The 12,438-nt window shown below is 43.3% G+C and overlaps 1 protein-coding gene across 1 annotated transcript in view; it reads left to right on the plus strand.

The window, feature by feature from the left end:
- LOC306975198 (rho-associated protein kinase 2-like) overlaps window positions 1–12,438 on the plus strand; it is a 108,581-nt gene that overhangs the window by 45,205 nt on the left and 50,938 nt on the right. The window contains exons 9-11 of the mRNA XM_079572650.1: window positions 5,066–5,225; window positions 7,892–8,000; window positions 11,463–11,542. Of these exons, the coding sequence (XP_079428776.1) occupies window positions 5,066–5,225; window positions 7,892–8,000; window positions 11,463–11,542 (349 nt within the window). The remainder of the gene's footprint in view (window positions 1–5,065; window positions 5,226–7,891; window positions 8,001–11,462; window positions 11,543–12,438) is intronic.

A 12,438-nucleotide genomic window follows, 5' to 3' on the forward strand; every position in this document is an offset into this window, starting at 1 on the left:
CGGTTGGCGGTTCAAATCCTGGCTCTCACAGTGTGCGAACGCTGTGCGTCAGTGGTTGTGTGGAGGGACCTTTAGCAGCCTTCCTCCCACCGAGCTACCCCAGGGCAGCTGTGGCTACAGTAGCTTACCACCACTGAGTATGGATGGACGAATAAAGACTTGTCAACACAGGCTTGTAAAGGGCAATACAAGTGTCATGTATTATCATTCTTGTATAATTGGGCAATAGTGGGCAAAGTAGCAAAAAGTACACTTTGCTGGGCCTTGATTAAGTGTCAGTCATTTCTCCTGTGAATATAGTCACTTTATTTAGACTTCTTCCTCTGAAAGCTCACACTTGACTGTAATTGGTTAATCCTGCCCGTCACTCCCTGAGAGCGTGACTTTTCCCTTCTGATAGAGCACCTTTTCTGCTCCAATCTCCCGTGAGCTCCCCTTCTGCCCCCGTATTCTTCAGTTCTGGTGAGCCGGGAGAGGAGGAAGTGTAGCCCTGAACAGGAGCTCAGTGTGTGGGTACAGAGGCCGCACAGAGGCCCCTCTCTCTCTGGGGCTCAGGTGGATCCCATTAAAACAACAGAGACGTGAGAGGCCTGCCCTGTGCAGCCGACACCTTCCTGACCACCACTCCCTCAGTCTGAATCTCACTTATCTTTTTGCATTTATTTTTTGCCAATGTGAAAGGAATATCCGTGTTCTAGGGCTCCATATGGTCCAAATACAGCGACAGTTTTCCTCTTCGAAGGTAACTTTTGGTTCTGATCTTCTGACAGCTCCGTGCGTGTCTCTGTTTTGCTCATTGGACGAGTTAGCGCGACTTAGTAGTTGATTTTACACTTGAATTCACCAGATCCTCGTCCCGTGCCTCATGCCTTCCTGTTTGTCTGGCAGGGTTCACTTTTTTTTCCCAACTGGACAATTCTTGCCATTGCCATTCTTGATTAAAAGGCACCACGCGATGATACATCTGTATTCCCGAGGCAGGTCAAGTAATACAATGCAGGAATAGAAAACACAATATAAAAACTGTACAAATTACATTTTAGTTTAAATCAGCGCAGGACTGATTTACTTTAATATAATGTTTAAGTTGTTTTTGAAAGGGCTATAAATCGGGCATGTCTGTCGGAAGGCTGTTCCAAAACTGTTGTTCTGTGTGAGATCTCCACATCTCCTCTGGAGGAGGCTCTGGTGCGTAGACCCCTGACCGGTTTAGGTTTCCTGTGGTTAGAGAGTGGATACTCGAGATAAAGATGTTTCCATACACTCAGTGATGCTATAGGGTTCATATCCCCGTGAACACATTAAAACTAATGATCATTTACTCTGGTGCAGTGTTGTTCTCTCATCAGAGAAAGACCTGGAGTTGTGTTTTGAGCCACTCGCGCATGTTTGAATAATCTTTAAATCTTCCCTGATGACTTCCCTATGTAGCAAGGAACGGCTTTCCTTTCCTTTTTTCCTTTAACACTTTTTTATGCATTTTTTTTTACACATTTTAAAAGTGTGGAAAGTCTGATTCCCGAAGTGTCAGGTTAGTCCAAGACCTCAGACTGGGACCAGCGCAGAGCAAAAACAAAAGGAATTGTAAAGCATTCCATTTTTGATTGTTTTATTGACAAGCTTTTAAAGCTCAGGCACGGACAGTCGCTGTGGGGAAGTGTCAGTAGTTTGCACATGCTCAGTACGTCAGCAGCGGTGAGAAAAACACAGGACGCTTCCAAAACCAAACTGAACTGTGAGTCGAGTCACAGGCAGGAGCCCGTCAGTCGGCCCCCAGTGCAGTGGGTGTGTCGGGGTGTGGGCCCCAAATATGTGGGGAACTCTGCACTCTTTCACAGTGTTCATTCTGTCGTCTAAAATATTTAGTCATTTTTAGTCATATTAGTTGCAGTAAGTAATATTGGACTAAAACTGAATTAAGTTTTTTTGTGATACTAAAACTACGACTTAAATGTCCAGATAGTTTCATCGACTAAAATAAGACAAAATAAAATGAAAAGAAGAGACCAAAATCATCCAAACTTTCACTGAAGTCTGAAAGAGCCTCAGGTCATTGAAATTCTCAGATCTGAGCTTTGCTTAATTGAGCTTCTGGACAGAGGATGTGATTATAATAAATATTATAAATGTACATTTTGACTAAATCTTGACTCAAATTAAATGACATTTTCATGAAAAGACTGAGACACAGATGCTCGTCATAATTAGGATATCATGAAAAAGTGCATTAACTTAAACTGTGAAACTAATCTATGATATAGACACATTACATGCAAAGTGACACATGTCAAGCCTTTGTTGATTATTATGACTTACAGTTAGCATAAAGCAAAGAAGAGAGCTATGAACCGCTGGAAATGTGATAGTTGAAAGTGTTTTTGTCGTAGCCGTGGAGCCTGTTACATTATTACAACCAGTCTATACTTTGATTGACAGAAATGGAAAGAACTGAACTGAACTTCCCTCGATGCATATGAGGGAAGTTCAAAGGGACCAGTCCTTGTTCACAGAGATGGAGACAAAAATGATTGACCCTTGAAGGTGACTGACGTACGGCTGGACGAAGTCCCAATCAGACTCAATCCACCTGCCCATATAGATATGACTTCTAAATTCATTTTATTGTCATTTTTTCGTGTGTGAAGTGATCGGAAGACATACGACGCAGTGAATAGATTTATCCACTATATTTAACATCAACGCTGTGTGGAAACTTTTCTCTGTGATTCCTGGTTGAAGTTAAATGATTTAAAAGGTGTCGGTGTCGGGCTGATCCCAAGTCCATCCTGTCTCTACTCGTTCTCCTGTCCACTACGATCCATTACTGCCCACTGAGCCGCCGCCCTGACTGTTCCCTCGGTGTTTTAAGATATTGACCAAATAAATGTGCACACATTAATTTGGCGACTCTTACGGTTCACGGTTATGGCTCAGTGTATTCTTCAGTGTTCCCGCTACGCTACCTGAACTCGCTCACACATTTCAGTGGCGGTGTGGATTATTTGGTAGCCGAAATTTAGGAACCTGATTGACCCACGCATGTGCAGATGCAATGGGCATTCCACTTATGCCAATTGTATAGTTAAATGTTTACTATTTGTAGATTACTCATGGATACTTTTGGAGACATTTTAACATTGTTCACATTGTGAATCAATGCACTGTTCGGCTCCTAAATGTGACAGCAGTGAAAGCGACACAGTGTTTTAACATGAATGTCATGGGTCATCGAGTTTTACATTTTAGTATCATGACAAGACTAGTGTGGCTAAAGTACGTTGTTGATCAGTGTTTCTAGACTTTGCTCATTTCTCCAGTTAGCCTTGAGTTGTAGCTGACGCACGATCAGAGCCTTATCTCTCCCCCTCCTCACCCCATCTCTCTTCTTCTCTCTACGCCTCTTCTCTCTCCTCCTCTCTCCCCGGTTTTACTCCATATCCTCTCTTCCCGTTATCTCTCCTTCTCCAACTTTCTCCCCCTCTTTCTCCGCTCTGTCATTAACCGCCCACTGTCGGAGTGCCTGCTGGGATATGGGACCACAGGGGCCCCGTCATGGCGGCGTGTGTCTCCTCGCCCTTCACCACACTGGGCCCGCTCCGACCTCACCCCCCTCCCTCGGTTTCTCGTGGCTGTTTGAGGAGCTTTGAGGTGTTCGGTAGGCCACTGATGCTACGGGTGGTGTTGGAGCAGATCTCTTCAGCGCTATTCTCTTTGCAATGGCCTCCTTAATAGTCTTTAGATTAGTCTTTAGAGGTTATGTCGGGGAAGGGCATCTGGCATAAAATTATGACATAGTACTGTACTTTGCCTGCTTCAAGTACTACATCCACTCTTTGTTTAATACATGATAGCTAAGCAGTGCATTTTGGGCTCAATGCAATATCAGGGGTTTAATATTACACTTGATTAAAATTTACCTTGCAAAATGTAATATCCATCCATTTTCTTCAAGAGGCAGTCTGAGCTGAGATGCCCAGACTTACCTATCCACGTACACTTCCTCCAGCTGTTCTGGGAGGATCCTGAGGCAGAACCAGGCGAGCTCAGAGACTATCTCTCAGGATGTGCCCTGCTATCCTACAAAGGAAACTCATTCCGGCGGCCTGTATCCATGATCTTGACCTTACTGTCTTTGCCCAGATCTCATGACCATAGGTGAGGGTAGGAACGTAGATCGACCGGTAAATCGAGAGCTTTGTCTGTCGACTCAGCTCCCTCTTCACTAGGGTCGGGCCGTGACCGTTCAACTGTATTGGTGTACTGGTAGAAATGTTCCCCATGATAAGAATTTGTTTCATACTGGTGTAAATGATAAGTCATGTGCAAGATGTAAACAAACTGGAGCTCTGGCTGAGAGGGAAAGCTGGTCCAATCGTTTAGCCACTTTTCAAATCTCCTTTTTTTTTGGAAATGTGGCAAGCAACACATGCGAGACCCTCCAGGATTTTAATAAAGTCACCATCTGTTTCATGACCAATCCCAAACACAAAAGCTGAAAACGAATAATAATAATAAAATCCATCAATGTTCCTGCAGCTGTGATAGTTTTGCTGTGAAAGAGTCAGAATGGAGAATATCACTACAACAGGAGCAGCAAGTCTAGGCTGATTATAAAGGGTTGACCACCACTCAGACATGACTATGGGTCATATGGGTCAAATGTTTAAGAACTTAAGGAAATCATATCGTCATAACGTGATACATAGCAACAAATATTGTGATACCTTTTAGGTCCCTATCTCCCAACCCAAAACAGTCCGATACAGCAACCGCACCAATTGGTCTGTGGATCTCACGCTCCATCCGTCCCTCACTTGTGACCACGAAGGCTTTGATTTGCATATGTGTAGAGCGGGCACCATCATTTAAACTATCAACATAAGGTCAAATGTGTGTTTGAGACTTTAGAGGTGTGTGGTTGTGTACAGCTCCATTTCGTCGCAGTTGAAGCAAAGTGTTTATAGGCCCCAGAGGTGCATAAAGCGCATGTGAAAGGCTTTTCTAGTTTTTGCTCCATTAGTTCTTAAGCTCCACACTCACATGTCTTCTGTCTGTCCCTCTGCAGCGGTGGCGCCGGTGGTCCCCGAGCTCCACAGTGACATAGACACCAGTAACTTTGACGACTTTGAGGATGACAAAGGGGCGACTGAGACCTTCCCTCCTCCTAAGGCCTTCGTGGGAAACCAGCTGCCCTTCATCGGATTCACCTACTTCAAGGAGGACCAGTGAGTGAGCACATTCGGACCTCTGTTCAGCTCTGTGTAAGACTGGAAATTGCATGGTCGCAGGGTTTTCAAACATGTTTGATATTAGTCTTGAGTTTCTGCCGCTATGGCAGCGCTGCTGAAGCTGGCGCCCGGCGGAAAGCAGTGCAGACACGGTGAAGTACACCTGCAGGTGTCAGGAGGAGGGAGACACAGTGCAGAGACGTGAGCGAGGGCTAAACACGCTGATAAGGTCCTTCTGAACATCTGCACGCTGCAGACACAAAGTCAGCAAGTTTAGTGGCTATCGGCTAATTTAAAGTGTGATTTGACCATGATTCCTCCACTTCTGGGTCACTTGAGTGTGGATGGGTGAGTGTGCAGCACTGAGCGGCCCTGTCTCTCACACTACAGTGGCTCCTTGTGTCCGGCTGTGGTCCAGCCCAGAGCAGACCGTGGCATAAAGCTCTCACTGTGTGTGGACCTGGGCTGGATTTTAAACTTTAAACTAACTGAGGCTTTTAAAGGTCCTGTACTACGCAGGCTTTTAATTTGGTCCCTCAGTCGTTCAGGAGTTTTCCTTCATACTGAGGTCATTTAGGATATGGTTTGAGAGAGGGCTGAGGAACAAAGTCATAAAGGACTATTCTGAGGCAAGTCCGATTCGAGGCATTATCCCAAACGTTTTATCTCCTTTTATACTTTCAGCGCCCCCTACATCATGGAGCTAAACTCAGCTTGGTTTGTGGATGTTTGTATTTCAACTACTTATTTACATATGACAATACTGTTTTTTTTCATCATATTTAATCTGAAAAAGTCCCTGTACCCCTAAGGTAGTCTGAGTCCTAGTCTGGGGGCCAATTTTAACTCTGCAGCAGTAGTTTGAATGTCTCTCAGCTTTAGTCAAGACTTTTGTTTTGTTCTAGTCTTGTTTTTAGTGACAGAAATGTCATATAGATACGGTAGACTAAATGTAAAATGATTGGTAAAAGGCCTTTATTGCAGCATGGCCATTAGATTAAAACGTTGCCAACGCGTTTGCCTACGCTGAAACATGTAGGCAGTGTTTTCATCTAATAATAATAATAATAATGATAATGATAATGATAATGATAATGATAATAATAATAATGGCCATGCCACAATAAAGGCCTTTTACCAATACTTTTCTTTGAGTGCCTCCGTTTTGTATCGTTTTTAAGTCAAATGCTGTACTGAAGAGCACCAAAGTAAGATCTTTCAAAAGAACCAGTACATCCTGCATGTTTGCTGAAATCTAAAATTAATTTAGTCAACTTAGATATTATTTTATTCAAACATATTCAGTTATAATCCACTAGGGCTGGGACAAATGATTGTTTTGCATCATATCACAGTACATCTTTGTTGTGATACATGTATCATATCGGAAACTATCGAAATACTTTGATACTCAACATCGTTCAAGGAAGAAAAAAAAGATTTGTTGTTTTGTTAAAGCCAGATTTGGAGCTGGTTTAAAAAAAGAGCCGGACTTTTAAAACACTTCTTCCATTTGTGCTTTTCAAAATGTTTTAATCAATACCAGACTGATATATATTCTTTGCTTTCATTTTGGAAGCTCAACCTGCGCTTTCTTATTAAATACATTTTGGATCAAATACTGCTAAAATAGTGTTTTTTTATAATGAAAGTAATAAACGCAATACTTCGTACATTGGAATATGTGAATCGTATCAGATCCTGAGTATCGTGATATGTATGAGATCACATCAAAATTGTCTCGTCCCTAGAATTCACTACTTCATATTTGTTAAATTATGAGGCTCTGTCAACTGTTTCTTAGTCAACAAATAGATCTGGAGATTTTACTCACAGTTTGACTCTCATTAACATCTCTTGCTCTGTCATTGCTTCAGTTTTGTTTATAAGGGGACGCAATAACCGAGCTCGTCCACATGATGTCAGTGTTCAAGCAGATTGAAACATGTTGAAGCTTGGCACATTTTACTTTTCTGCAAACACAGCCTAAAAGTCGTCATTTACAACCATCATGGCCTTGTTTTGATCCTGGTTAAGCATTTGTAATGTGTTGTTAGGACAGAATTTTATTAAAATGATTTTTCTTTCTCATATCGTGGCAGCTGAGTCTGAAAGTTCTTTAGTCAATACGCTATCCCCTTATGTATAAGAGAGACTTCCCACAGTGGTTTTTTGGACAGAGCCATGGTTTGTGTTTCCCCCGAGATGCTTCAGACCCCTGACTGTTTCATGTGGTCAGTCTGTGGAGGTTTAGAACCTCAGATTGAGGGAGTCACTGCTACGCTTGATCTTGGCTAAGGCTGGACACCGTTAAATAGGGCTGGGTACTGTTCCTTTTGTTTCAATACTGGTACTTTAATTTCCCATACGTACCCTGGTTTTATATTTGTCATATAAAACCAGAAAACAGAACAATAATGTGTCAACTCCTGGAAGATCTGCAAAAAGAGGAATCAGGTCCTTTAATAAAAGCTAACAACAACCATTGCTGGCAGTTATCAGCAAAATGTTTTTTAGAAGAGGCACTTTTTGCTCTGAACTGATCAGAATGAGTCTGTCTAAAAGATGTAAGGCACACCTGCAGGCCTGTGTTTCATGAACATGCTCACTGTGGGCTGTATAACGCCCAGCGCTCTGATCCGCGCTGCGTCCTGTGCCTGCAGGCTGCTGAAGGGAGGGAAAGCCCACCTCGAAGACGACCAGGAGAACTGTAAAGACCACACTGAGAAGAAGGAGGAGGAGGAAGACTACAACTCTGATAAGAACCCAGAGGTGAGTGACTTTCTATTAACAGTCAAAGTACCCCATGTCTGTGACACATCTGGATCACTATCATGTAAGACTGCACAATTTACGTAAGCAAGTAAGTAAGTGCTTTATTTGTCATTGTACAAGCGTACCACAGAATAGTGTTCAGGTGTTAGTCCTGAGCCGCTGCCACTGAGCCGCGCTGCCACTGTGGGTCAACCTGACCAGCATGTTTTTGGAGGTCGGGGAAACCGTAGTACCCAGAGGAAGCTGGCTGGCTGCCTTCAGTCTCCTCTGATCCTCTGAAACGGTGCAGCGCCTCCTGGGGGTGTCCCTGTTTCAGAGCGTGGTGTCCTGCACTGGTCAGCTCCTCCTGGTCCTTCCTCATCCTCCTGCACAGCTCGCTCCGCTCCACAACAGTCTTTCACCATCTATCATGCAATATGGCAGTGATTCCCAACGCTTCTGTCTGGTATCCCTTCATTTACTATGAGTACCCCCTGCCTCGAGGATCTTGCCGATATTATTACTAAACTGACCAACTCAACTAAACTACACCAACTAAACCAACTAAGATGATTCTGTATTTAATAGTGAGTTGTGTTTTCAAAAATAAGCTAAATAGTAGGGCCAGGACTTTTTGCGATTATTTCCAATTATTTAATTGCATAAGGATTACTGTGATTAAAATATATTTATCAAAATCAATACTTTACTTTAGCAGCACACTTGCTTATTGCTGCTTGTTGCTTGCTGTGAGCAAGCAGCAGTGTTGGTTTGCTTTTCTACAAACTCAAATATGTCCACAAATCTTTGAGATCAACTCCCCTTGTGTCCTCTTGTGTTATTGGAGAAGTTCCTACAGACATTTTCTGAAGTCATCGTCAAAACTTGATATGGTTTGCACAGCTGTTATTATGACACTGGGTTATTATCCTGATATAAATTATAATCTGGATTTCAAAGATGAATCATGCTGCACTATTCCAGCATTAATCTGAATGTTAGAAGCTTGATTCTGGTTGAAGTCTTCCCGGATGCCTCCTTCTCGCCATCTGCTGTGGTATGTCCTGTCATTGCATAAAACATAAAACATATTTGGGTCTTAATGTGACTGTGCTTCCATCCGCCGCAAGTCTAGCTCTGACTAATGATGTTTGAGTCAGAAGTTTGTTTCTAACTTTGTCCTCTCCTGAACTATATTGATTGATGTTTTGAAGACTTCTTTTTATAATTTGCAAAATGTTGGAAAATAAAGACATTTTGATGCTTATTGACCCCTTCTGGAACCGCCACCTTAATGTGGTGGAGGGTTTGAGTGTCCGAATAATCCTGAGGGCTATATTGTCGGGGGCTTCGGGCCCCTGGTAGGGTCTCCCATGGCAAACAGGTCCTAGGTGACGGGTCAGACAAAGAGCGGTTCAGAAGCCCCTTATGAGCAACTCCAACAGCTGCCCCCACGACCCGACAACGGATAAGTGGAAGAAGATGGATGGATGGATGGATGATACTTATTGAAACGTAGCAGCTGCATGTTTTGTCGATGGACCAAACAGGTGTCCAAAGCTGATCCATCTCACATCCCAGGTGTTACATTATGTTCCCAGCTGGTGTCCGGGAATATGACGCACATCTTCTTATTTAAAGATTTATAGTAGGAGAAATCAGCATACTTTGACTCGAAGCATACATTTGACATCCAAAAAGCTCCTCCTTGTTTGTTTAAATCGTGGAAGTGGTCCAAAGATTGGTCCAAAGATGCTTTTGTTTTCTCAACAGTCAGATGTTTTGTGTCGGCTGTACAAAGTGGTCTATGGAGGCCGGTGAAGCCGTAGGTCATATATGGTACAACATTGTCATTTGTAGGTAATGGTGCTTTACATTAGGCAACCAATTTCAGGTTTGGCCCTTGGTATGTTGGTAAGGAAAGAAATCGGCCCTACACGACACAAACTTCCCTGTCGTAGAGCGCCAGCTTTGAAAACTTAAGATTGTAGGCTCAGTTCCTTCTCTTTTCACATGGGCCGCTACATAATCTCCACAGACAGCTTCGAGTTGCGATTCATTCTTTCTTTTTTTGTTGCCTCACCTTTTTTCACTTATTTCCTCGCAGACACTTCTCTGCTATCTCCACTGGACTGCTAACCTGGCTAACACCATGCTGCTGTGTGCGCTCGAATTATTTCGAACTGCACAACAGCCTGGGGACCATAGCCGACATCTCCGGTGGATTTGGGAACCAATCACAGAGCGAGGAGGGACGGCAAGACGATGACGCGCTATTCGATATATGGAAGCTTGTAGTTTATTTACGGATAATAATAAAAAAAAGTTTATTTACGGATCCAACATGACAGCAGCAGACACGATGGTATTTTTTGATCAAGCTTTAGACCTTGTTCTAAATAGTTTATATTCAAAAGTTTACAGCGGGTACGTCATACGTCATCTCATACGATGATACGATTGGCTGTGGCTACGTGCAGACGCAAGAGACTTTTTTTTTTTTTTTTCGTATCGCCCAATAAACGAGTATGGACGATCGTAAACCACACCTCTCCTACGAGAAAATGAATTGGTGGTCCCCAGACTAAATATCACTTGTGATTTTAGTCTGGTGTTAGCCAGGCTACTGGACTGCACCAACTTAACTCTGCTCTGGGTCAGTTCAGTGTCCAATGGCATCTCCTGCTTCAGCGTTGAATGCAAAGCGCAATGCCGAAGTTCTAACTGATGTTAACACCTCAGTAATTATTTGATCAATGAAACACAAAACGTTTGTGTTACTTTATTTCGGTCTTAAACTTTAGCCCGTTTAAAGTCTTTGGTAAATGGTCACATTTATGAATAGTTTTTCTACCTTCATTAGGCACCAAGGAACCAGTCACCCATTCACTCTCTCATTCATACACTAGTGTCAGACACTGGAGGCAAAGTGGGTGAAGTGTCTTGCCCAAGGACAAGACGACCTGCTCTACTGTCTGTGCCACCATTGACCCCTTCAAAGCCGACTTGGGCCCGGAATAATGCAACTGTCAGAGTCCATTCTTCTTTTTTTTTTTTTTTTCTGGCGTCCCGAAGGTGCCACGGCCCACCAGGGAACGTCCTGACTATTTCCTAGCACACGTTTGGGACTCACTGAGAATACAGTTCAACCAACTTGCCAGACACCAGCTGTGGCCTCGGTCTGGGGTTTAGAGTTTGGTCTGGGGTTCAGGTCGCTTCAATGCAGATGTTGCTCTGAGCAGGTGAGATGAGGGCGGACTAGCGGAAACCGGAGCAAACCAACACCGCTGCAGGAGAAGTCGCCCTCTGCTGGCAATTTCTATAACAACATTTCCAAATGACTAGGTATTTTTCAGACACATTATTTGGAGTTATACTGTACTATATACTGAAAAAATACGAAGTTTAAGAAACTTTTTGATGTATCTATTTGAAATTGAGGGACTGACTTTTGTGCCGTGTTTGTGCTTTTGTGTTCAGCTGCAGAAGAAGCTCCTTGATCTGCAGGAGCACTTGGACCATGAGATGCAGGCCAAGGACGAGCTGGAGCAGAAGTGCAAGTACGACAGACACACTCAGCCTTTCACGGTCCACTGGACTGGATCAAACGTTTCAAGAGATTATTTTAAAATAAAAGAGAGATTGGCATGTCTGTCTGTTCAGTGACACTTTAGTTGAGGTTACATTTATTAACATGTTAGCAATGTAGCCTTTATGATGCTCACTAAGTCAGGATTAAAGGTTCCCCTATTTTCGCCATGCCTGATAATGTGGTCACCGCTAAACTTTCAAAATAATGCTATGGAATTGAAATAAAACATTTTTTATTTCATTTGGTGGTGGTGCCATGACTCTGCACCACCATGTTTCACTGATGAGGTGGGATGTTGAATCATGAGCAGATCCTTTATTTCTCCATATTTTTCTCTTGTCTCATCTGTCCTCAGATGTTGTTTCAGAACTGTTAAGGCTTTTTTTAGATGTTTTTTTGCAAACTCTGATCAGCCTCCTGTTTAAAAAACAGTGCAAGTTAATGAACAAGCCACACCAGATTGTAGCCTTGGGCTAATTTCCATCCGTCGTCCCCCATGCGCACTCTCAAAGACACTCTCATTCATCCTGGCCTATTGTACATGTTTTTAGTGGTAGGGGAAACCGGAGTACCCGGAGGAAACCTACGCAGACACGGGGAGAACATGCAAACTCCACACCGAAAGGCCCCGTCCCTGGTGGTAATCCAACCCGGACCTTCTAGCTGTGAAGCACAAGCGCTGACCGCTGTGCTACCGTACCGCCCTCTCTGGTGAATCTTCTCTTGATTGTTGACTTTGACTCACATACACCACCTCCTGGAGAGTGTTTTTGATCTGACCTATTGTTGTGAAGAGGTTTTCTTCACCAGGGAAAGAATTCTTTGGTCCTCCACCACATTTGTCATCTGTGGTCTTCTGGGTCT

The sequence above is a fragment of the Gobius niger genome (genome assembly GCF_951799975.1).
Source record: "Gobius niger genome assembly, chromosome: 15".
Lineage (NCBI taxonomy): Eukaryota > Metazoa > Chordata > Actinopteri > Gobiiformes > Gobiidae > Gobius > Gobius niger.